Source organism: Argopecten irradians, chromosome 1, assembly GCF_041381155.1.
Source record: "Argopecten irradians isolate NY chromosome 1, Ai_NY, whole genome shotgun sequence".
In the NCBI taxonomy this organism is placed as follows: domain Eukaryota; kingdom Metazoa; phylum Mollusca; class Bivalvia; order Pectinida; family Pectinidae; genus Argopecten; species Argopecten irradians.
Window position 1 is genome coordinate 1,295,111 of NC_091134.1, and position 27,926 is coordinate 1,323,036.

General features: G+C 38.1%; 1 protein-coding gene across 4 annotated transcripts; it reads right to left on the reverse strand.

The window, feature by feature from the left end:
* Positions 1 to 290: 290 nt before the first annotated feature.
* On the reverse strand, positions 291 to 27,726 carry LOC138314639 (forkhead box protein J3-like). Of its 4 annotated transcripts, none has more exons than XM_069255087.1 (10): positions 27,316 to 27,726; positions 22,593 to 22,667; positions 18,710 to 18,796; positions 17,004 to 17,120; positions 16,538 to 16,598; positions 14,656 to 14,724; positions 3,063 to 3,188; positions 2,744 to 2,890; positions 2,367 to 2,497; positions 291 to 1,958 (listed from the first exon to the last, which is right to left on the reverse strand). In XM_069255087.1, exons 1-10 carry the CDS (start codon positions 27,670 to 27,672, stop codon positions 1,842 to 1,844), a joined length of 1,287 nt encoding a protein of 428 aa, XP_069111188.1. In that variant the 5' UTR covers positions 27,673 to 27,726; the 3' UTR covers positions 291 to 1,841. The 4 variants fall into 4 exon arrangements, with proteins under 4 accessions (XP_069111188.1, XP_069111208.1, XP_069111199.1 ...); XM_069255107.1 differs by having other exon boundaries at positions 16,466 to 16,598; positions 27,316 to 27,720; XM_069255098.1 differs by lacking the exon at positions 14,656 to 14,724.
* Positions 27,727 to 27,926: the final 200 nt, after the last annotated feature.

Sequence of the window (27,926 nt, forward strand, 5' to 3'; positions counted from 1 at the left end):
AGGTAGCCACTTCTACAATTATGTTAAATTTTATTGTTCTGGGGTAAAATATAACCTAAGAAATTGTTCCATTTTGATTTTAAACTTCCACACATTTACAAACCATTCCCCTACAGAAGCAGACTTAATTAACATTTAGCTTTGTTCATTTTTACAATGTTTACTTTCTTGCATGATTCCTCAGCATCACATTTTCATAAAAAGCATTTGAAAGCACAAGTTTATATATCTCTAAGTATCCAGAACAAAACACAAAGAGGAAAGGAAAAAAGTCTGCCACCAGCAGTATCCAGAACAAAACACAAAGAGGAAAGGAAAAAAGTCTGCCACCAGCAATATCAGATCTAGAATGTCTCTATTTCTAATACACACATTCAATCAAAATTTTTTGATTAGATAAATATTATTCAAATTCAAATTGTCATATAAATCTATGTAAATAATATATATATATCTATATCTATAAGAGTAGAATTTAAAAATTTCATAAATATATCAATTTTTATTACAAGTCATAAATTATCTGAAATATCTTAGAAAATAAAATTTTTTGTACAATAGATTTGTAGAGGTAAAGAACAAACAAAGTATTAAAGCATTTCTACACACACACACACAGAGGATGGAATTGTATTAAGTGGACATCAAAGTAACTTGGAAATCTGTTCCAATTCACTCAGTTCAATATCATCTTAAAAGAAATCACATAAGTAAAGGAAACGGTTCTTAACCTAACAATATAGAAATTACATACCTTGTATACATACAACCAATAGTATGTTGTCATGTGTACAAGCATCATAGTATTGATTATATAGAGAAGAGATATGTGAGGATCTTAGAGGACCGTGTCTAAAATGTCTTATCAGGTGTACAAGTTAAATTACACAAGTGTACATGTTAAATTACATACATTGTATGTGTACATCTACACTTATTTCATACACAATCAAAACAGATCTGTATTCTATCGCACACACAACTGTACTATACACAACTATTGTAAATCAAACCTCCTACACATATGATCTGTCAAAGTATACCATTCACACTTACATACACATGAAAACAATATTGCCATTTGTGTAAGATTAGAATCAACAGAAACCAGAATAGCAATTGCAATGGCTCGGCTAAATTACAAAAATGTTAGTATAAATTCTGATAATCTATCACACTGTCAACCAGAAAACTCTTATACAATATCACCAATGTTGATTATGTTGTCACCAGATTGGTTGTCTATAGCTTATATTTAGTCAAATTACCTTCTAAATTGACCAATCAAATGCTTCCATTTAAAAAAAAAATGTTCCAGAATCATCTTGGTGGCAGGGTTAGGTGTCACAGTTCTGAATTTGAATAGATGTTGTTGATGCTTATTTTTTTGCAATTTCATAGATTGAGAGATTCCTCTCAGAACTCAGACACAGATAGTATAGAAAAACCTTTGATCTGCATGTTTCTTTCCTGCTCCATCAGCCATACCATAGAGTTATACTAGACAGATATTGGTGTACATGGATCGTCAGCCTGTTCATTAACCTATTTGTTCATCAAGTTTATCAATGTCAAAAACTTTATAGCACTCGTAGGAAAGTTTGTCAATCTTCTCTATTTCTCATGGTTAGGATCAGGTATGTGGCCCTGATTTCAGCACTTGAGACTTTCTCTTCTCTTTATAGCAAACAAATAAATTAACCACAGAATTCCATCTGAATCTTTGCACAGCTTCCCACATTTATAAATAACAGACCACACAATAAATGAGTCACAAAGTATAATGCACATAGTGAGGACGACGAAAATGAGACGGATGAATGATGACGACGATGATGATATCATAGGAGCTTGTCCCAGTTAAAATCGTCCTCAATATCATCCCGTAACTGGTACTGTGCTGTCTGTGTTGGTTGTACTATGACAGCTTGGGAAGGATTGGGACTAAATCCCCCGCCCTGTAATAAAGAATCATAGTACGGTACAAAACACAGACAACAATTTACAATAGAAAGCCTAGTAAATAACAAAAGCCGTTTTCTGGATTGTTTCAGCAATTCTTTTAATTTTCTGTTGGTATTGCAATAGTATGATTTCTGAATTTGATTTTACTTGAATGATGTAAAAGCAATTAATTTTTCATGCCGAGAAAAGATAAAAATGAAATCAAAACTGAATTAAGGAGAAAAAATAAGGGGAGGTAATCAACTGAAGTTAACTTAATGTAGAGATGGGACTGATTTTTGGGAAGGTAAGGGGAGGTAACTTACTGTAGAGCGGGAACTAATCTGTGGGGAAGGTAAGGGGAGGTAACTTACCTTAGAGCGGAGACTGATCTGTGGGGAAGGTAACGGGAGGTAACTTACCGTAGAGCGGGGACTGATCTGTGGGGAAGCTGATGTTGATGTGATAGGAAGGGTGAGATGTGATCCACTACTGTTGTTCAATGATGTGATGGTGGAGTTTGTATCAGAGCTGTAGTCTTGTTTTACATTCACTGAAATCAACAGAAAAGTAAGCACTTTAACCACAAATTGTTTAAAAAAAAAAAAAAAAATTAAGTTTTAAATTGAGGGGTGATCTTTTATAATAAATCAGTATTATTATTAATTACATTTTAACAAATTTAGAACCTCTATTAGATATTAAACAAATATATCTCAATAGGGATAGAAACCTCTCACTAATCACCCATTTATATTAGGTAACCAAACATAATTATCTATCTATCAAATCTACATACCTGTCAATGGATTATTTGGTGGTGTTTGTGGTAAATTTGACGAAGATTGGTTGAAAAAGTTATTTAAAGATGAAGCAAGGTCTTGGAACTGTTCTGGGTTGAGGGACCAATTAGACTGATCAGCATTCTTCATAGTGTCCATAAGACCTACAATCATCAAATCACAAAATAATCAAATCATGAACATATAAACATAGTACTGCTAAAAACCAAAATAAAGCAAACAGACAACTATCAAAATGCCTTAAGAAGACATATTTCTATATAAAATATTTGAAAAATCAAATAATAATTCATCACATGGGCACACAATATCTACCTTGAAACTGTGTGATATCAATATTTTGAAAGTCATAGTTCCCAGATCCTGCTAGCCGTAAGCTTTCCTTCAGTGAGTCGACATTCTGGAGCCAGTCAGTGAGAGAACCTCCTAGTGACGCTTGACCTAGAATGACAGAAAATTGCTACCACATCAGAATCAAGGTCATCACAATCAGAGAGTGCCCCTATATCACTACAATCCCTGATTTTAAACTAGAGTCCTCTGTTACGTGATTACATCTAATATAAAAATTAAGATTTATTTTCCTGTTATGCCAGCTTTCATTATAAAAGAGAACACTTCTTTTTAAAATTATTTTAAAATTAGTCAAAGTGCCCTTCATGTCTTTCCCTCCCATACAAGCATAACAAGAGGCCCAGAGGGCCTGTATCGCTCACCTGGTTTGTAATGCCAAGTAATAATCTGGATACAGGTTCATTGTTTATTTTTCTGAAGAAATTTGAATATTTACCTCTATTTCCCCTATTGGGCCCCACCATTCCTGCCCCCTGGGGGTCAGAGCCAAAATTTATACAAGCTCTGTTCCCCTTCCCCAAGGATGTTTGTGGCCAAATTTGGTTATAATCCATGCAGAACTCTATGACTAGTAGCGATTTATAGGATTTACCTTTATTTCCCCTATTGGGCCCCACCCCCTCCTGCCCCCAGGGGGTCAGAGCCAAAATTTATACAAGTTCTGTTCCCCTTCTCCCAAGGATGTTTGTGGCCAAATTTGGTCACAATCCATGCAGAACTCTAGGACAAGTAGCGATTTATAGGATTTACCTTTATTTCCCCTATTGGGCCCCGCCCCTCCTGCCCCTGGGGGGTCAGAGCCAAAATTTATACAAGTTCTGTTCCCCTTCTCCAAAGGATGTTTGTGGCCAAATTTGGTCACAATCCATGCAGAACTCTAGGACAAGTAGCGATTTATAGGATTTACCTTTATTTCCCCTATTGGGCCCCGCCCCTCCTGCCCCCGGGGGGTCAGAGTCAAAATTTATACAGGTTCTGTTCCCCTTCCCCAAAGAATGTTTGTGGTCAAATTTGGTTACAATCCATGCAGAACTCTATGACTAGAAGTGATTTATAGGATTTACCTTTATTTCCCCTATTGGGCTCCGCCCCTCCTGCCCCCAGGGGGTCAGAGCCAAAATTTATACAAGTTCTGTTCCCCTTCTCCCAAGGATGTTTGTGGCCAAATTTGGTCACAATCCATGCAGAACTCTAGGACAAGTAGTGATTTATAGGATTTACCTTTATTTCCCCTTTTGGGCCCGCCCCTCCTGCCCCGGGGGGCTCAGAGCCAAAATTTATACAAGTTCTGTTTCACTTCCCCAAGGATGCTTGTGGCCAAATTTGGTTACAATCCATGCAGAACTCTATGACTAGTAGCGATTTATAGGATTTACCTTTATTTCCCCTATTGGGCCCCGCCCCTCCTGCCCCCGGGGGGTCAGAGCCAAATTTTATACAAGTTCTGTTCCCCTTCCCAAAAGAATGTTTGTGGCCAAATTTGGTCACAATCCATGCAGAACTCTAGGACTAGTAGCGATTTATAGGATTTACCTTTATTTCCCCTATTGGGCCCCGCCCCTCCTGCCCCTGGGGGTCAGAGCCAAAATTTATACAAGTTCTGTTCCCCTTCTCCAAAGGATGTTTGTGGCCAAATTTGGTCACAATCCATGCAGAACTCTAGGACAAGTAGCGATTTATAGGATTTACCTTTATTTCCCATATTGGGCCCCGCCCCTCCTGCCCCCGGGGGGTCAGAGTCAAAATTTATACAGGTTCTGTTCCCCTTCCCCAAAGAATGTTTGTGGTTAAATTTGGTTACAATCCTTGCAGAACTCTATGACTAGTAGTGATTTATAGGATTAACCTTTATTTCCCCTATTGGGCCCCGCCCCTCCTGCCCCCGGGGGGTCAGAGCCAAAATTTATACAAGTTCTGTTCCCCTTCTCCCAAGGATGTTTGTGGCCAAATTTGGTCACAATCCATGCAGAACTCTAGGACAAGTAGCGATTTATAGGATTTACCTTTATTTCCCCTATTGGGCCCCGCCCCTCCTGCCCCCGGGGGGTCAGAGCCAAAATTTATACAAGTTCTGTTCCCCTTCCCCAAAGAATGTTTGTGGCTAAATTTGGTCACAATCCATGCAGAATTCTATGACTAGTAGCGATTTATAGGATTTACCTTTATTTCCCCTATTGGGCCCCGCCCCTCCTGCCCCTGGGGGGTCAGAGCCAAAATTTATACAAGTTCTGTTCCCCTTCTCCAAAGGATGTTTGTGGCCAAATTTGGTCACAATCCATGCAGAACTCTAGGACAAGTAGCGATTTATAGGATTTACCTTTATTTCCCATATTGGGCCCCGCCCCTCCTGCCCCCGCGGGGGTCAGAGTCAAAATTTATACAGGTTCTGTTCCCCTTCCCCAAAGAATGTTTGTGGTCAAATTTGGTTACAATCCATGCAGAACTCTATGACTAGTAGCGATTTATAGGATTTACCTTTATTTCCCCTATTGGGCTCCGCCCCTCCTGCCCCCTGGGGGTCAGAGCCAAATTTTATACAAGTTCTGTTCCCCTTCCCCAAAGAATGTTTGTGGCCAAATTTGGTCACAATCCATGCAGAACTCTAGGACTAGTAGCGATTTATAGGATTTACCTTTATTTCCCCTATTGGGCCCCGCCCCTCCTGCCCCCGGGGGCTCAGAGCCAAAATTTATACAAGTTAAGTTTCCCTTCCCCAAGGATGCTTGTGGCCAAATTTGGTTACAATCCATGCAGAACTCTATGACTAGTAGCGATTTATAGGATTTACCTTTATTTCCCCTATTGGGCCCCGCCCCTCCTGCCCCCGGGGGGTCAGAGCCAAAATTTATACAAGTTCTGTTCCCCTTCTCCCAAGGATGTTTGTGGCCAAATTTGGTCACAATCCATGCAGAACTCTAGGACAAGTAGCGATTTATAGGATTTACCTTTATTTCCCATATTGGGCCCCGCCCCTCCTGCCCCCGGGGGGTCAGAGCCAAAATTTATACAAGTTCTGTTCCCCTTCTCCAAAGGATGTTTGTGGCCAAATTTGGTCACAATCCATGCAGAACTCTAGGACAAGTAGTGATTTATAGGATTTACCTTTATTTCCCCTATTGGGCCCCGCCCCTCCTGCCCCCGGGGGCTCAGAGCCAAAATTTATACAAGTTAAGTTTCCCTTCCCCAAGGACGCTTGTGGCCAAATTTGGTTACAATCCATGCAGAACTCTATGACTAGTAGCGATTTATAGGATTTACCTTTATTTCCCCTATTGGGCCCCGCCCCTCCTGCCCCCGGGGGGTCAGAGCCAAATTTTATACAAGTTCTGTTCCCCTTCCCCAAAGAATGTTTGTGGCCAAATTTGGTTACAATCCATGAAGAACTCTATGACTAGTAGCGATTTATAGGATTTACCTTTATTTCCTATATTGGGCCCCGCCCCTCCTGCCCCCAGGGGGTCAGAGCCAAAATGTATACAAGTTCTGTTCCCCTTCTCCTAAGGATGTTTGTGGCCAAATTTGGTCACAATCCATGCAAAACTCTAGGACAAGTAGCGATTTATAGGATTTACCTTTATTTCCCCTATTGGGCCCCGCCCCTCCTGCCCCCGGGGGCTCAGAGCCAAAATTTATACAAGTTTTGTTCCCCTTCCCCCAAGGATGCTTGTGGCCAAATTTGGTTACAATCCATGCAGAACTCTATGACTAGTAGCGATTTATAGGATTTACCTTTATTTCCCCTATTGGGCCCCGCCCCTCCTGCCCCCAGGGGCTCAGAGCCAAAATTTATACAAGTTCTGTTCCCCTTCCCCCAAGGATGTTTGTGGCCAAATTTGGTCACAATCCATGCAGAACTCTATGACTAGTAGCGATTTAAAGGAAATGTTGACGGACAGACAGACGACGGACGGACGGACGGACGGACGACGGACGACGGACGCCGCGCCATGGCATAAGCTCACCGGCCCTTCGGGCCAGGTGAGCTAATAAAACTGTAATGAATTAAATTATGTGTATACATCATGTATGTACAAAATATGATATCTGAAACTTATACAGGAAAGTCTACAGCACATTGCCAGAAATGTAGTGGAATGGTACTGGGTATCAGATGATTTAATGGAGGAGAAGGAGGAGGTTACTGAAGATGATTTCTACAGAAGGTGATGACCAGGTGATGGGATATATCATTACTTATAGGCCTGCATGCTGATGATAACGGTTAACCTAAACGAGTTTGTATTTTCCTTCCTAATCTTAACATGATTTGTTGGTAAAAGTTCAACTGCATAAAAATATCTTTCTTAGTGACCAAATTGTATCTCAATTGATATAAATGTAGTATCAAACAACAGATTATTCCTGATCAACTGAAATTATTTTCCAAGATGGGTCCCTGACAAGGCAAAACAGTAATTCAAATACCCAGTAAGTAAACTTTTCTGGTACATGTATAAGGAATACGGGCCTGGATTAGATAGAATCTTACATGGGTCTGTCAGGTGGACAGGGAAATCTCAACCTGATTGAAAGATTTTGGCTGGTCAACCCGAGGTCTATCAAGGATTGAAGGCCAAAATCTTCCACAAGGGTTAAGATATCCCTGTCCACCTGACAGACCAATGTAAGATTCTTTTTCTCCCATACTTTAACGAAACATTATGAAATATTTCCAATGCGTCAAAATTGATGACGTCACCGACAATAGTCACGGCATGTAATGATGACGTCACGTCATTGTCAAGCACATGTAAGCTGTCTTTCCCTATCGCTGTAAAAGACAGTTATTTTTTCCCCAGCAACCACGGGATAACCCTGTCAAGTATGGGAGAAAAAAACAAAACTGTTTAAACAAAAGATCAATCTTTATATGTTTGTACACTAACATATTTTCTAAATCATGCAATTTCAAGGAGATTGTGTAAAAGATTAAAATTTAAATTCAGAAATAGTTTGTGTTAGTTCAAGGTTAAGAGATATGTGATAAGCTAAGATTAATATAACATTTGTATGAAAATTATCTACATGGGGTAAATGGGACATGTTTACATAGATTGGAAATACTTCGTGGTAAACAGCAAAATATTTGTAAGTTGGTGACAAAAAGCAGACTTGGAGTGCATAGTGAAATAATCAGACACAGGCAACAAGAGGCCCAGAGGGCCTGTATCGCTCACCTGGTTTGTAATGCCAAGTAATGTTCTGAATACAGGTTCATTGTTTCTTTTCTGAAGGAATTATAATATTATCCTCTAAATCCCCTATTGGGCCCCACCCCTCCTGCCCCCAGGGGGTCAGAGCCAAAATTTATACAAGTTCTGTTCCCCTTCCCCCAAGGATGTTTAAGGCCAAATTTGGTCCCAATCCAAGCAAAACTCTAGGACAAGTAGTAATTTATAGGATTTACCTCTATTTCCCCTATTGGGCCCCACCTGTCCTGCCCCCGGGGGCGTGAGCCAAAATTTATACAAGTTCTGTTCCCCTTCCAAAAAGGATGTTTGTGGCCAAATTTGGTTACATTCCATGCAGAACTCTATGACTAGTAGCGATTTAAAGGATTTACCTCTATTTCCCCTATTGGGCCCGCCCCTCCTGCCCCCGGGGGACCAGAGCCAAAATTTATACAATTTCTGTTCCCCTTCCCCCAAGGATGTTTGTGGCCAAATTTGGTTACATTCCATTCAGAACTCTATGACTAGTAGCGATTTAAAGGATTTATCTCTATTTCCCCTATTGGGCCCCGCATCTCCTGCCCCGGGGGGACCAGAGCCAAAATTTATACAATTTCTGTTCCTCTTCCCCAAAGGATGTTTGTGGCCAAATTTGGTTACATTCCATTCAGAACTCTATGACTAGTAGCGATTTAAAGGATTTATCTCTATTTCCCCTATTGGGCCCCGCCCCTCTTGCCCCTGGGGGGTCAGAGCCAAAATTTATACAAGTTCTGTTCCCCTTCCCCCAAGGATGTTTGTGGCCAAATTTGGTCACAATCCATGCAGAACTCTAGGACAAGTAGCGATTTATAGGATTTACCTTTATTTCCCATATTGGGCCCCGCCCCTCCTGCCCCCGCGGGGTCAGAGTCAAAATTTATACAGGTTCTGTTCCCCTTCCCCAAAGAATGTTTGTGGTCAAATTTGGTTACAATCCATGCAGAACTCTATGACTAGTAGCGATTTATAGGATTTACCTTTATTTCCCCTATTGGGCTCCGCCCCTCCTGCCCCCTGGGGGTCAGAGCCAAATTTTATACAAGTTCTGTTCCCCTTCCCCAAAGAATGTTTGTGGCCAAATTTGGTCACAATCCATGCAGAACTCTAGGACTAGTAGCGATTTATAGGATTTACCTTTATTTCCCCTATTGGGCCCCGCCCCTCCTGCCCCCGGGGGCTCAGAGCCAAAATTTATACAAGTTAAGTTTCCCTTCCCCAAGGATGCTTGTGGCCAAATTTGGTTACAATCCATGCAGAACTCTATGACTAGTAGCGATTTATAGGATTTACCTTTATTTCCCCTATTGGGCTCCGCCCCTCCTGCCCCCAGGGGGTCAGAGCCAAAATTTATACAAGTTCTGTTCCCCTTCTCCCAAGGATGTTTGTGGCCAAATTTGGTCACAATCCATGCAGAACTCTAGGACAAGTAGCGATTTATAGGATTTACCTTTATTTCCCCTATTGGGCCCCGCCCCTCCTGCCCCCAGGGGCTCAGAGCCAAAATTTATACAAGTTCTGTTCACCTTCTCCTAAGGATGTTTGTGGCCAAATTTGGTCACAATCCATGCAGAACTCTAGGACAAGTAGTGATTTATAGGATTTACCTTTATTTCCCCTATTGGGCCCCGCCCCTCCTGCCCCCGGGGGCTCAGAGCCAAAATTTATACAAGTTCTGTTCCCCTTCCCCCAAGGATGCTTGTGGCCAAATTTGGTTACAATCCATGCAGAACTCTATGACTAGTAGCGATTTATAGGATTTACCTTTAATTCCCCTATTGGGCCCCGCCCCTCCTGCCCCCGGGGGGTCAGAGCCAAATTTTATACAAGTTCTGTTCCCCTTCCCCAAAGAATGTTTGTGGCCAAATTTGGTTACAATCCATGAAGAACTCTATGACTAGTAGCGATTTATAGGATTTACCTTTATTTCCTATATTGGGCCCCGCCCCTCCTGCCCCCAGGGGGTCAGAGCCAAAATGTATACAAGTTCTGTTCCCCTTCTCCTAAGGATGTTTGTGGCCAAATTTGGTCACAATCCATGCAAAACTCTAGGACAAGTAGCGATTTATAGGATTTACCTTTATTTCCCCTATTGGGCCCCGCCCCTCCTGCCCCCGGGGGACCAGAGCCAAAATTTATACAAGTTCTGTTCCCCTTCCCCCAAGGATGCTTGTGGCCAAATTTGGTTACAATCCATGCAGAACTCTATGACTAGTAGCGATTTATAGGATTTACCTTTATTTCCCCTATTGGGCCCCGCCCCTCCTGCCCCCAGGGGCTCAGAGCCAAAATTTATACAAGTTCTGTTCCCCTTCCCCCAAGGATGTTTGTGGCCAAATTTGGTTACAATCCATGCAGAACTCTATGACTAGTAGCGATTTAAAAGAAATGTTGACGGACAGACAGACGGACGGACGGACGGACGGACGACGGACGGACGACGGACGCCGCGCCATGGCATAAGCTCACCGGCCCTTCGGGCCAGGTGAGCTAATAAAACTGTAATGAATTAAATTATGTGTATACATCATGTATGTACAAAATATGATATCTGAAACTTATACAGGAAAGTCTACAGCACATTGCCAGAAATGTAGTGGAATGGTACTGGGTATCAGATGATATAATGGAGGAGGAGGTTACTGAAGATGATTTCTACAGAAGGTGATGACCAGGTGATGGGATATATCATTACTTATAGGCCTGCATGCTGATGATAACGGTTAACCTAAACGAGTTTGTATTTTCCTTCCTAATCTTAACATGATTTGCTGGTAAAAGTTCAACTGCATAAAAATATCTTTCTTAGTGACCAAATTGTATCTCAATTGATATAAATGTAGTATCAAACAACAGATTATTCCTGATCAACTGAAATTATTTTCCAAGATGAGTCCCTGACAAGGCAAAACAGTAATTCAAATACCCAGTAAGTAAACTTTTCTGGTACATGTATAAGGAATACGGGCCTGCAGTATAGATAGAATCTTACATTGGTCTGTCAGTTGGACAGGGAAATCTCAACCTGATTGAAAGATTTTGGCTGGTCAACCCGAGGTCTATCAAGGATTGAAGGCCAAAATCTTCCACAAGGGTTAAGATATCCCTGTCCACCTGACAGACCAATGTAAGATTCTTTTTCTCCCATACTTTAACGAAACATTATGAAATATTTCCAATGCGTCAAAATTGATGACGTCACCGACAATAGTCACGGCATGTAATAATGACGTCACGTCGTTGTCAAGCACATGTAAGCTGTCTTTCCCTACCGCTGTAAAAGACAGTTATTTTTTCCCTACAGCAACCACGGGATAACCCTGCCAAGTATGGGAGAAAAAAACAAAACTGTTTAAAACAAAAGATCAATCTTTATATGTTTGTACACTAACATATTTTCTAAATCATGCAATTTCAAGGATTTTGTGTAAAAGATTAAAATTTAAATTCAGAAATAGTTTGTGTTAGTTCAAGGTTAAGAGATATGTGATAAGCTAAGATTAATATAACATTTGTATGAAAATTATCTAAATGGGGTAAATAGAACATGTTTACATAGATTGGAAATACTCTGTGGTAAACAGCGAAATATTTGTAAGTTGGTGACAAAAAGCAGACATGGAGTGCATAGTGAAATAATCAGACACAGGCAACAAGAGGCCCAGAGGGCCTGTATCGCTCACCTGGTTTGTAATGCCAAGTAATGTTCTGAATACAGGTTCATTGTTTCTTTTCTGAAGGAATTTTAATATTAACCTCTAAATCCCCTATTGGGCCCCACCCCTCCTGCCCCCAGGGGGTCAGAGCCAAAATTTATACAAGTTCTGTTCCCCTTCCCCCAAGGATGTTTATGGCCAAGTTTGGTCACAAACCAAGCAAAACTCTAGGACAAGTAGCGATTTATAGGATTTACCTCTATTTCCCCTATTGGACCCCACCTGTTCTGCCCCCGGGGCCAGAGCCAAAATTTATACAAGTTCTGTTCCCCTTCCAAAAAGGATGTTTGTGGCCAAATTTGGTTACATTCCATGCAGAACTCTATGACTAGTAGCGATTTAAAGGATTTACCTCTATTTCCCCTATTGGGCCCCGCCCCTCCTGCCCCCGGGGGACCAGAGCCAAAATTTATACAATTTCTGTTCCCCTTCCCCCAAGGATGTTTGTGGCCAAATTTGGTTACATTCCATTCAGAACTCTATGACTAGTAGCGATTTAAAGGATTTATCTCTATTTCCCCTATTGGGCCCCGCATCTCCTGCCCCGGGGGGACCAGAGCCAAAATTTATACAAGTTCTGTTCCCCTTCCCCAAAGGATGTTTGTGGCCAAATTTGGTTACATTCCATTCAGAACTCTATGACTAGTAGCGATTTAAAGGATTTATCTCTATTTCCCCTATTGGGCCCCGCCCCTCTTGCCCCTGGGGGGTCAGAGCCAAAATTTATACAAGTTCTGTTCCCCTTCCCCCAAGGATGTTTGTGGCCAAATTTGGTTACATTCCATTCAGAACTCTATGACTAGTAGCGATTTAAAGGATTTACCTCTATTTCCCCTATTGGGCCCCACCCCTCCTGCCCCCGGGGGACCAGAGCCAAAATTTATACAATTTCTGTTCCCCTTCCCCAAAGGATGTTTGTGGCCAAATTTGGTTACATTCCATTCAGAACTCTATGACTAGTAGCGATTTAAAGGATTTATCTCTATTTCCCCTATTGGGCCCCGCCCCTCTTGCCCCTGGGGGATTAGAGCCAAAATTTATACAAGTTCTGTTCCCATTCCCCCAAGGATGTTTGTGGCTAATTTTGGTTACAATCCATGCAGAACTCTAGGACAAGTAGCGTTTTAAAGGATTTACCTCTATTTCCCCTATTGGGCCCCGCCCCTCCTGCCCCCGGGGGGTCAGAGCCAAAATTCATACAAGTTCTGTTCCCCTTCCCCCAAGGATGTTTGTGGCCAAATTTGGTTACATTGCATTCAGAACTCTATGACTAGTAGCGATTTAAAGGATTTACCTCTATTTCCCCTATTGGGCCCGCCCCTCCTGCCCCCGGGGGACCAGAGCCAAAATTTATACAATTTCTGTTCCCCTTCCCCCAAGGATGTTTGTGGCCAAATTTGGTTACATTCCATTCAGAACTCTATGACTAGTAGCGATTTAAAGGATTTATCTCTATTTCCCCTATTGGGCCCCGCCCCTCTTGCCCCTGGGGGATCAGAGCCAAAATTTATACAAGTTCTGTTCCCCTTCCCCCTAGGATGTTTGTGGCTAATTTTGGTTACAATCCATGCAGAACTCTAGGACAAGTAGCGTTTTAAAGGATTTACCTCTATTTCCCCTATTGGGGCCCGCCCCTCCTGCCCCCGGGGGGTCAGAGCCAAAATTTATACAAGTTCTGTTCCCCCCCCTCCCCCAAGGATGTTTGTGGCCAAATTTGGTTACAATCCATGCAGAACTCTAGGACAAGTAGCGATTCATAGGATTTACCTCTATTTCCCCTATTGGGCCCCGCCCCTCCTGCCCCCGGGGGGTCAGAGCCAAAATTTATACAAGTTCTGTTCCCCCTCCCCCAAGGATGCTTGTGGCCAAATTTGGTTACAATCCATGCAGAACTCTATGACTAGTAGCGATTTAAAGGAAATGTTGACGGACAGACGGACGACGGACGACGGACGTTGGACGCCGCGCCATGACATAAGCTCACCGGCCCTTCGGGCCAGGTGAGCTAAAAAGTGGTATGATGATTTGTGGCACAGAGAAAAAACCAGTGGCAATGAGTGAAATGTGAGTGTGAAATGTTGATTACAAAACCATAAAAATTTAGGCTGCTGGTATGTTCGAATATTTGGTTTGGTTTAGATTAAATACTTTTAACATCGTACAAGTTATTTTAGGGTCAACTTTTCATTGATCACCATTTAAAAACTGTTTTTCATTATTTCTGCAATAGAAATATAACAGAATAAAAAAGTTTTACAAAGCAAATTAAATGTATGAAAATAAAAACAAATATATTATTTTGGTATTATAACCTGACTTTTCCTAACAATAAAATAATAAGTACTTGGTTAATCCTTTGTTCCGTCCCCCCCCCCTACCCCCAACCCCTAAAAATCTTATTTTTTCCTTATGTATCTTTCATCATGTTTGATTTCTTGACCCCCCCCCCCCTCTCTTTCTACCCTTTCTTACTAATATTTAAACATAACTATTAAGTTTAGTATATTTGACACAATTTTGATGGAATGTGACAAAAGATGAGATTGTATGATGTGTTACAGATGCCGATAGGGGTGATCAAGAATACAAAGCAGTGTCTGGGTATGTAGCTACGGCTACAACCTTTACCTAGGTTTGCTGATCCATTCAAGAGCTTATTTAAGTCAGGTTCTGGCAGAGTATCGGTGTTACTTTGTCCTACAATAAACATACACACTTTAAAACAAACGCTTATGATCTTCTTCCTATGGTGTCAAACTTTTATTCCTCATGGCTATAGTTTTCCTGTACAAACTAGTTTCCCGCATTAAATGTTTACTTTTAAAAGAGCATAACAAATAAAAATTTAAATATCAACAGGAAAAATTTCAAAAACTTTATAAATTCACTAATTTTGTTTTAAAAATTACACATTCAAAAGCAGCAAAAATATTTAACATTCCACCATTCCGAAAAGAAACCATGCACTTCATGAACATTCATACAGTTATTGATATATTCATTTCTGAGGATGAAAAGCAGTATTTTTTGTTTCATGTCTGTATAGTGCACTACCTATGCAGTAGCAGATATAATTTGTGTTTCTTTATAAATACTTTATTTGTTTCAATTACTATTAAAAGAAAATCTGGTCAAAATAAGACAGATATTCTAACAGATATGAATATTATCCTCAGGGTCAACGACCCGAGACCCGCGACCAAGATTTAGCAGTGACCTTTGACCAGTAACCTGCAGGTATAAGTAGACTAAAACTGACATGTGTGACCTATGACCTTAAATTGACATCTACAAATTCCTGAAATGATGACCTTTCTGACCTACAACTGTTATATATCAAAATAGATAAGAAATTCCACATGAAAATGACAACACCAAGAAACTAGCTTCATGCTGGGAGAGGAGCTACTTCATGCAAGTCATTTTAAATACAATATAACAAAATACATCCATGTACCGGTACCTGTACTAGTGGCATGCAATGCTCATTGGATTCAGATTCCAATGTCTATATTATTGTTTGACAGAAGATTTGGATCAAAAGCAATATCAACAAATCACATGCTCATTCAATTCTCCTAAAAGATTACAAAGTTATTTGGATATATGTATTAAATAACTATTCTTTTTATGCTTATTATAACAATGCACTGAAATTTAATTTCATTAAAATTTCACAGCTAACAAGAACTTTACAAAGAAAATATTTCTAATGGGTAAATCTTATATATCAAATTTTGAAGTTCATATTCCTCTAATGTTTCAATTTATCAACAAGTTTTAGCAATATTCTATATGCCTTATCAATGAAAAGTGTTTTGGTAGGTATTGTAATTCAGTGAATATTGACCTTTTTAATTTTCTACAAATTAAACAAATTTTGTGATATAAAAGTCTGAACTTTTGATCAAAATGTTCAAGATAGATTTCACCTAGCTTTTCTTGTGTTTCTATGTACCTAAAGATGGCTAAGAGGCCGAAAGTTTGTGGAAGGGATATTTATACTATTTAATGTAAAAGTCTTAATTTTACAGTTTTACAACTGTATACTAGTCATTTTATAGTGAAATACATTTTTTGTGATAATGCCAATGCTTATATTTTGGATCAAAGATAAATAAAAATAAAAGGTTTGTAACAACATGACATGCACCTCCAGATCTAAATTTTATACATCATGCACTACAGTTACAAACTTTAGGGTAAACAATGTCTATATATAGACGTCTAGTAATAGACAGAAGGCCCTCTTCTAAGCTTAATCATTTTAAAAAAAATATTTTGACTTCTCAATGTCAATAGAATTATAATGCAAAAACATGCATGGAAATTATTGGAAATTTTTTTCAAAGAAATGAGTCACTAGTGTGGGCCATTGTTTTCTATAAATAGAATCAAGTTCTATATATAGACATCTATAAATAGACAAGTTAGTGACCTGTTGGTCCCCCTCCGCCTTCAAACATGGATTTGTACAGACTCCTAAAGGATGCACTAAGATCTTCAATACCATGGTGGCTGTCCATGAAGGTTGGAGGTGGGGGAGGTGGCTGTCGATGAGCCTGGGACGTCTGCAAAAAAGTAGGTCAAATTCTATAAAATAAAGGTCAATCATCAAATACAGGTCAAATACCTCTCAATCTCGGTATGAAATAATTACAATAAATCAAGTGGGTCACAAACTAAATAAATAATCATTGAAATAATATATATCATAATAAAGTTAACACAAACTCTAAAGTAGGCCATCTGAAAATATAGGTTACAACTACCCATGTAGGGAATACAGAGTGCATCATGTCTAATGCATAAATCATCATCATCAATGATTCCTAATATCTTACTTAGGTGTAAGCAGTATCAATACCTCTATTGTTCTTGTGTAGGACATGAAAGCCAAGTTAGTAAGTCATTTTGATCATAAACTTTAGATTTTACATATACAAATTGCTTTACTTCAAGGCTCATCATGTTACCTGGTTGTTTGGAGATACCGGTAAAGCACACGCAGTCACCTGTACATTCAGTGTGGGACCGGAACTCATACTGTTGGGACTCAGACTCAACCCCGACTCTGGACTGTAGGGTGAACCCTAAAACACACAATTGCAATATAGCAACATTAATAGGATTCCCGGGCCATACTAAGTCAAACAGAGAGAACTCTGATGTGTAGTACACACTGTCAATATTACATAAAACTGTTTTTTGTTTGTTTTTGACTCAGGCAAACTAGTGTTTGTTTCTTTTATATTTCCTTCTTTCATGCCATTTTATCCATACAACATATACAACATAGAGTCAGGAACAAAATGTGATGAAATTTTTAAAGGTCAAAATGAGTGTCAAAATGACCTTGTTTTCTTAACCAGCAGACAATTTTCTCTATTTCGTCTTAGCATGGTACAAAGTTACCTCTTTTAATTTTAGCATGGTACAAATTTACCTTTTTTACTTTTAAGTGGAATAAACGTATATCGTTTTCTCTGAAAAGAATGCTATGCTTGCCAACTTGAAATGTTGTAATCAACATCTACCTGCAAGAGCAGATAACTCTGTGATCACATGTAAATACAGAATAGATGTACTAGTGATTATGACATTAGTAGGAAACTCCAGTGTTGAGTACAAGTTCCAAGAGCCTGAACCAGATGAACAACAGACAGTTACACAAGGAACTTGTACTTTATAGACTGGGGAATCACCTAATAGTAATAGGAGATCAGATAAAATGACTACAGAAGTCCAGCTTGTAACTCTAACTGAAGACTAAGTTCTAACTGTAGTAAAACGTAAATAAAACTCATTATTATTGTAGCTATTTATATACCTCTTCAAAATGCTAGTGAGGTGATCATTCAAACTGTCATGTATATATACCTAGCATTTATATTTACACTCAGTCTATCGACCCGTTACACTTCAGTGACTCACAATCTATACCTGTAATAATACCTGTATAGACTCACACGCTGATCAATACCACTGAAAAGGGAAACCCCCATCAACTTTCCCTCTATAATCATGTCGACACAAGCCAGTTAGAATTCAATCAATTCCTAGCACAGAACCATCTCATTTGATCTGTTCCACATTTCTAATCAATATAACATCAATGTTATAACGGTGACCAAAAGTACACAATGCAGGCACTGCGAGCTCAGCCTACTGTAATATTAATGGTCCATGAATCATTTTCTCGGGTGGTTTGGCAGACAGGTTTTGTGGGTATTAAATTTAGGCTTTATTTCTTGTCTTAACTCATCCATACTGGCCTTGACCTATAGTATTTAAATATCATGATTTATTCTGACATTGATATTACTCAACTGAAATTACTGATTGAACTCAACTGTAAGTTGTATATTCAATGTGACACTGTTTCAGCTTGTTATTATGTTTAAAATAGTATAAAATTGAGTTTAAAAGCTTAATTTGTGTGATTACAAATTGAATGACCTTGAATTATTGCACTACTGGTACTTCTTTGTCACATATATAGCCACCACTAATTAACCTTTTAGATACGTTTTTCAGATTTCACCACAAAGAACCCTTTATACTTCATTAAGATAGTTTCCATTCTTTAAGACTGGTGTAAAAGTGTTCTAAATTCAACTTGTCACTACATGTATACCAATTGCATGCAATAATAATACCTTGACACTATATTTTGTCTTACCCGATCTGAAAGGATCAGCTTGCGTTTTTTGTGTCGTGCAGGAAGTGGATCATCAGGAGGATTACTGTCTATTGCCCAATATGATCCCTGTAACACAAAACACAAAAACTAAATATTGGAACTCAATCAACATATCACATGATAATTGTAATAACATGGTCTATACAGCAAGCCAAAAGCCTGGTAAAAAGTGCACATCTATATTTAAAGATGCTCCACCGCCGACAAAACATAAATGATATTTATTAGTTGAACAATAATTGGTGTGTGATCATGTATAGATATGTCTAATTAACACAAAAATCATATAAAATGCTTTATTTCGCCTTTGATGCATGCGCAATCAGTACTTCATTCCATATAGGATATAGTGACACGGAATTTTTTCGGGATGCAATTAATTATTTTTCATATCTTTAACTTGAAGTAAAATTAGAAGCTCAAACTTTTCAATGGTGGTAATGGTGTAAAGTAAGTAACTTTTGTAACTGAAGAAAAATATTTAATTGTCTGTTCCTGTTTTTAATAGTGAAAAAATACCATTTGTCAGCGGTGGAGCATCTTTAAGGACCCATATCTACTTGTATAAAATTAAACTGTACACAGTACAGTATACGTGTGATTCAATACTTGAGTTTTGAGGAAGATCAAATAAAAAGGTAAGCATAACTAACAATCAAAAGTACATTGAGAATACTACATCTACTCACACAAAAGTCGTCTCAATTAGTATATGTATTACTATATAGTGACTTTGGTGGGAAGACTTTTCTGGATTCTGGATTAAACTATAGACATTATAAGAAAAGGTGATTGAGATATGTCCTTAATTAGATATCATTGTGCTATTCTTGCTTATAAATGTTATTTGAAGTATGTTGATCTTAAAACTTTTAACATAATCTTTTGTAATATATAACAAAGCTATCAAGGTGTTTGTCCCAAAATGGAAATGCCAGAATATTTTAGAAATCAAGAGCAGTTTACTAAGATTTTACTTATACAATAGCGAACCCTATTTTGAGGCCAATGTGAAATGATGATAATGTATACATTTACATTCCATGTTTATTGATCTAACATCCAAGGTCAAAGCATTGCATTTCAACTGCTAATCTATTATAGTCTCAAGTAGGTATTGGCTCAGTCTAAATCATGGCCTGGTCACACCAAGTAGGCACTGGCTCAGTCTAAATCATAGCCTGGTCATACCAAGTAGGTACTGGCTCAGTCTAAATCATGGCCTGGTCATACCAAGTAGGTACTGGCTCAGTCTAAATCATGGCCTGGTCATACCAAGTAGGTACTGGCTCAGTCTAAATCATGGCCTGGTCATACCAAGTAGGTACTGGCTCAGTCTAAATCATGGCCTGGTCATACCAAGTAGGTACTGGCTCAGTCTAAATCATGGCCTGGTCATACCAAGTAGGTACTGGCTCAGTCTAAATCATGGCCTGGTCATACCAAGTAGAGGTATCTGGCTCAGTCTAGGTACTGGCTCAGTCTAAATCATCAGCCTAGGCTAACTGGCTCAGTCTAATCATGGCCTGGTCATACCAAGTAGGTACTGGCTCAGTCTAAATCATGGCCTGGTCATACCAAGTAGGTACTGGCTCAGTCTAAATCATAGCCTGGTCATACCAAGTAGGCACTGGCTCAGTCTAAATCATAGCCTGGTCATACTATGAAGGTACTGGCTCAGTCTAAATCATGGCCTGGTCATACCAAGTAGGTACTGGCTCAGTCTAAATCATGGCCTGGTCATACCAAGTAGGTACTGGCTCAGTCTAAATCATGGCCTGGTCATACCAAGTAGGTACTGGCTCAGTCTAAATCTGCCTGTCATACAAGTAGGTACTGGCTCAGTCTAATATGCCTGGTCATACCAAGTAGGACTGGCTCAGTCAAATCATGCCTGGTCATACCAAGTAGGTACTGCTCAGTCTAAATCATGGCCTGGTCATACTATGTAGGTACTGGCTCAGTCTAATCATGGCCTGGTCATACCAAGTAGGTACTGGCTCAGTCTAAATCATGCCTGGTCATACCAAGTAGGTACTGGCTCAGTCTAAATCATGGCCTGGTCATACCAAGTAGGTACTGGCTCAGTCTAAATCATGGCCTGGTCATACCAAGTAGGCACTGGCTCAGTCTAAATCATGGCCTGGTCTCAGTCTAAATCATGGCCTGGTCATACCAAGTAGGCACTGGCTCAGTCCAAATCATTGCCTGGTCATACCAAGTAGGTACTGTCTCAGTCTAAATCATAGCCTGGTCATACCAAGTAGGTACTGTCTCAGTCTAAATCATAGCCTGGTCATACCAAGTAGGTACACCAGCTCAATTATGGACGGTTCATTGTAGCTATCACATGACGGTTCCAATTCAGGGTTATATAAAGGAAGTGGTTAGTCCAGCTGGAAAACCAATCTATAGGCTTTTGAATCTTAATCAAATAAATAAGAAAGTTTCATGAATCTTGTAATTGTGAAATGGCCATATAAATGAGGCTGATTACTGGTGTAAATATATAATGTAAACATAAAACTGATTACACTTTCGAAACCATGTAGTGTGCACCAATAACCAAAAACATTGATTAAATTGAGTCTGACTAGAAATTGATTCAATGATTGATTTTGCCTATGGAAAATCTATTTAAATTTTCTTCATTGAAATAGATCATTATTGTTTATTGGTTGCAAATGATCATATACATAGGTTTGTATTCAATGTTTTTATGTTGAAAAACCAAAATGAAACTCGTTTTTAATGTGTTCTTTCTTGCTTCACTTCGAGTCCACCGTGCATGCATGTATAGCTATGAAAAATGCATATGGCGTCCACCGGGAGAAACACTTTCGTTTTCCATTGTCGGCTAGTACATGTTGAAGTCATTAACCTTTATTGGATTTTTCAGTCTATAACCAGCCCTTATTTCACAAATTCACACACTGCCTATCAAACATACCCTCACAGATCTAGATTTGTTGACATATGACTCCAATTCCAAGTGGTTTGAGATGAATCTCTCAGACTGTTCAAATCCCATTTAATGATTGTCATATCCACAACTGTTGATTTAGGGCTTATGTGACCTAATTAATGAGCTTGATTTGTTTCACTACGAAGAATGTCCCCTTTTTTATTTCTCAATTCAATATCAATAGTACTCACTGGTAGTACTACCAAGTTCGAATTTCACACATATTGACTCAGTTCAATAACACAGGGTTGTACGTATACCAAGCTCAGCTCAATCAGGCCATCAGTAGATAGATTAATACTGATTAAGATGGACCTTTTACGTCTACTATAGAGTGTTTTTTATTAACATTAACCCATTTACACCAGTTGTATAAGTTTTATAGTCATGTTCCAGTCAAGAAAGCAGAAGACTTCAAATGGTTAATTACTGGATGAATGAATAAACATTACACAACAAGTACAGAGTGGATCATGCAAGTCATGTGTGTAATATTCTTACACTTGTACGAACCAGGTAATTGATCAATAAATGAAAGAAATATCAACTGTGAAATGAAAACCACATAATTATTTAATTATCCAGATTATATTTCTTGGTTATAAGTTATTCTTGCAAATTACTGTGTACATCAATATACATATTCATTATCCATATGATATATATTTAATTGAATACATGTATATATTCACATAAACAAAATGTCAACACAATCATTTGAACTAGATATTTAGATTTCATAGATATTGACCAAATTTTGCTCGTCCATATTCAGAGAACATAATACTTAACATACATGGACACATGATTACCATAATTTAAGCCTTTATCAAACATGTTATAGAGAACCAGTACTATTAGAAAACAACAAAATGGAAAACACATCAAAATACTCACTTTTCCTGGATCGTCTTTAGATCTGGGTACTTTTAAAAAGCATTTGTTTAGAGATAAATTATGTCGTATTGAATTCTGAAAAGAAACAAAAAATCACTTTCAGATTTTTCTCACAGGATTGTTATTTATTTGTATACATGTAGTGATGTACGTATACTCATGTAGCAATTCAATTAAAAAGCCAGTGATTGATTGGGTCAGATATTTTATCATTTACATTTTTGTGACAGTGTTATTGCAACTCATTGGCCATATCATTATATATATATTGATTATGTCCCTGGTACAGAGTTAATTACATAGAAAGAAAAATATTTCTAATTTGAAAGTCTGATGTAAATTAAATAAATTCCTGTGTATAAACAGCTAGTGTACAGTCACCTTTGTTTTTGTTATAGTTTCTCTATATATATACAATAATGTTTCTCTTAATCATGTTTGCACTGTCCATATAAAACATTATATATCATCTAATGTCCAAAGCATTTGTGGAGTTTGTGTATTATGTTCCTTTTTATTACAGTCAGGGCTAGCGCTCTGGTGAACAACAAGACTGGCCTCAACCTCTTGATCTTTGCTGTATGATGTAATAATTGACCCCAAGTTGACCTTTCTACTTAGGCTGCAGTAAGTGAACTGTCATAATAATATTGCTGAAGGCTACCGACAAGGTTCTGTAATAGGCCCACTACTCTTTCCTGATTATTAACACCAAAGGTCAACAAGTACATGTGTGTATTAAACGAGTTCGAATGCATGTACATATGTTCATAGAATGACCAGTAACATTTATCATCTTCAAAGATACATACACAAAATGACAACTGTACATGCAATGGTCTGCTTAATTTATTATTACTCAGAAGTATAATTCATGAAAATCTGACAGAGCAGACTCTTTTTGCATTAATGAGGTTTTTCTCTTTTCAAGTTTTGAAATATTCTGGCTAGAGAAGCATCAAATGAATGATGACCTTATATATAATTACCGGTAAATACTGCAACACAAACAGGTTACCCCCCCCCCCCCCACTATGTTTGGAATGGGGTCCAGGCCTTGATTTGCTATATAGATTGGGGCCAATGAATTAAACTTAATCAGCCCAGGCTAATACCAGTAATACAGATAATTACAAAACAGATTGCCTTGACTATGATAGTCCTGTGCTCTACCTGTGACTTCTCAAAGTTTTGAGAAACCATAGCTTTGTAAGTGAAAATTAGTGTTCTGGTGTCAACTTATCTGCATATACTATATGTACGGGACTCGTCAAAATTGAGAATTCTCTGTATCCCTTGGCCTTTGTACATATCCCTTGGACTTAAAAATTTGAAAATCAAGTGTTCTGAGGTTGATCCTACAATGATGATATTGAAGACTGACATATATTGCATTAAATTGCTGTGGATAACCTGGTACCATACACGAAAATTCTACATTGAAGAAGTCCAAAATGTATTTTAAGATGGCAGTATTAGTGCACGAGGCCATCTTGGATGTTTGAATGAAATTGACCCAAAAAATTAAGAACACTGACATGGTTGGGGCCATATATATCAGGATCATCATAGCTAAATCTCACAGATAAAACAAGAGAAGAAGGAACTTCAAAATGTGAAAAGCTTATATATGTACGATGAACACAAATTACAGACGAATCGAGTCCGATCACCAAGTAATGTGCTATATATATGTCTATAATGATACATATGACGTCATGATGTTGTTCATTAGAATAAATCATTTAAGAGCATGAATTTTCATCGTTTTTGTTACGTTACATAAAGAATTTTATACGGATCTAGACGTGAATTTACTTAAGTCTATATATTTGATTATTCTTAAAAGGTGGATAAATAAACAATACTGACATTGATAAATTCAAGAAAATTTGTATTTTCTAACTTAATAAGTGAAACTAATTTACATCAATACAACTTGTACTAGGTGTATGTTTTTTTCTGAATCCCTTGGTCGTAATCCCTCTGTGGCAATATAGTTTGTTACAGTGAACAGATACTTATAATATGGGTTATATGTATACCGTATTCGACCCAATAAGCGCCCAGGGCGCTTAAAAAATTGATAAAAATGAAAAGGTGCTAATAAATCAAAATTATTGCAAATTATTGTGCCTGGGCAATTGAAATTGAGGCTTCAAAAAGGGGGAGGGGCGCTTATAGGGACATGGGCACTTATTGGGTCGAATACGGTATATGATTATGTCCATTGTCAAAGTACATGAACAATTATCACTCAAAGTTAGTGTTGGGGATCAGTTAAGATTTCATCATCATTGATCAGATAAAATTGGTGTGTGTCAACCAATCAATTTTTTTTTTATTAATCGGTTACTCTTCTGTTACATAATTTCTTAGAAATGTTAGTTATTTTTAATGATGGCATGAATTTTATTGAATTGAAATCAATTATTACAATTTCATATTTGGACATACCCTTAACAGTTTGTTTCAGTTTTTTTCCCCAATCTTTTAAAACGAACTATTAAAGAAAATTCTTGACAAAAAGCAAAAATACAATAATTTTCAAATTCAGTTTACAAACTTTGATAAAGTTGACTTCTAAAATTCAATATGAGTGAAACAATATGTGAAATAAAAAAGTTTCACAATATCTATGGCCGCCATTATAAAAGGCATTTTGTTTTCATACTGGCTTTATCCTGCATAGTTTTGTATCCTAATTTGTTACCAGATTGACTCAAGTTAATGAAATGATCTTTATTGATGACCCAATTAGGCCTATATGTATGTTTATTTTGTTATCATATTCTTTTAATTCTTGGTAAAGAAGGCATTGCTAAAGAGAAACGGCATAATTTCATATAAACTCTGTATTTTATAGGGAAAATGAAAGTAAAATCCCCACTTCCTGTTTTTAATACCGATCATCGATGTTGATACACCATAATCGATCAGTTGAAATTGGTTGTCTTTTCGATTAGACATTGGTTAAAATCAATCATCAGGACACTAGTTTGAGCCCAAAAAAAAAAGTTGCCATAGGTGATCAATTGACCAATAATCCATGACCAGCATTCATCTTTTATCTGTTGTGTAATTATATTATAACATACGATACAGTACGTCCAACAAAAATTTTAAAAAAATGTAGCGATCAGGACCCGAGAAAAACAATCACTTATCATGATGTTGTCCTGAAATGTTATTCCAACTTTGAACATATTCAAAACCTTCTATTGGATAATAAAATGACCATCACCTGATGGAAATATATATGTAGGGACATATGACAGTAATAAAGCATATAACACAATTAACAAGTGGATGGCCATCAGTATTAGTGTTATACGGTCTAGAGCCACAGATACCTACAACAGTACAAGTGCTATTGTATATGTGTGTAGAAGGAATATTCAGGGGTGTTAATTCATATTGGGAGAACATATTTGTAAATAAGTCTAGCACGAGATACTCTGGCCCTGACACCAGACTTGGACATTTAATATGACAGATAATGTCTGTGTGTAGAACCAATATATTGGGCCAGGTCATCTCCTATTCAGACTGAGCATCGAATAAAGCCACCTACTTTGAGAAAACGACGATGAAGAGGAGGGAAATTTTAAGTTGCGAAAAAGAAACTACTGTATTGACATAATATTAAACACAAACATGTGTATTTGTGATAAAATTGATTGCTTTTCATTTGTTGAAAATATCAAGGTTAGCGATGCTTTTCAGTTGTAATGTTTTGTAAGCAGTTTGAATCAGAGAGGACCTGGCCTGATATCAAATATTGTCAAAGAATTCCATGTTTTGATATAGAAGCCAGCTAGTGCGCTCTGGCCCTACACCCGACATATTTCTGTCATAATGTTGATGCCGGGTGTCAGGGCCAGAGGGCTATGCAAAGTCATTAGTTGTACACCATATAACATATCACAAAAAACTGATATTGTGTTAAGACAAAAAAAAAACACCCTGAAATCAAATGTGTTGATTGTCATTGAAGTATTTGTAGAAGTTTAGTAGAAGATGCGGAGCCAGGCTGAAAACATGACATGCTTTAATAGTGTGTCAACTTCCATAAGCTCTAAGGGTAATACTAACATACAGAGTCTGATACAGAGAATCTGGATATTATCAACAAAATGATTCATTATTTCCAAGAAATGTAGATATGTTGATTGGTTTAACATCCAGGATCATTAAGGGCATATGCCAGGTTTATTAATGGAGGATAGCTGGCCCAGAGAACCAAGCGAAAAACCACCAACCTGCAGTCAAAGGCTTGTGGTAATTAAATGTAGGGATGTAGATTCCAGGTAAATGACATTTGTAAAATAAACTGTACTTAAATTAACATTACATAGTTTTAATTTGAAACTGGTAAAATAAAATATGACATTTCGTGTGTTAATGTATATTGATTGAGTTGACAATATGAGCCTTTGGATCAAAATCAAAACACCTTATTGCTGTTGGAATATTTGACATCGTTCCAAATAAATATGGTGACCCAGCAAAACCATATTTTATTTTCTAGTACGAGGTGATGTCACAATCTATATTCTTCACAAATTATATGTACAGTGTTACTGTGACATCTTTATTTCGATTCCAATTAGGAGCATACCAGTAGCCTGTCTATAATCTACATAATCACCCCTTACCTGATTACCCTATTTTTTTACTAATCAGCACATTGCACAATACACATGGGCCCACCGTCACTCACCTTCCAACCATTCCCCGCCTCTTTATAATAAGGAAAGTTATCACATATCCATTGATATATTTCACTTAATGTCATTTTCTTTCTTGGCGAACTATTCACAGCAAATGTTATTAAATTAGCGTAGCTGTAGGGTGGCTTTCCATCCCTTTGCCCAGTCACTTCATTTTGGTCTAAAGTTGCACTCGTATCTAAAGGCGAGTTCGGCCCCTTTCTCAGAGCCACATGTCCACAACTTCCTTTTGCAAGTGCACCGTTTGTTGCTCCTTCTTTCCCGACGGCAGCTCCAGCCATCGCGCCTCCAACAGTTAATCTTGGAAGCCAGTCCATGGCCGTGAGAGAACTCTCCAGGTCCGCCATCTTGGTTATTTGGATTCCGTCGACCGCTTCACCAATGACGAAATCGCGTATGAATATCTATTTCATATATCGATAGATTACTATTATATTTTTGCTACATTCTATCACTTTCACATAGCTCATTACATTGAATTCAACCAAATTCGCTATTAATGCTATTTACAGTTAAATATGCTCCCAAAATACAAATGACTATTTTGTCCGATTTTCGATCGCGCAAGCGTGAGACTCTTTGCCGTCGAATGGCTTCATTA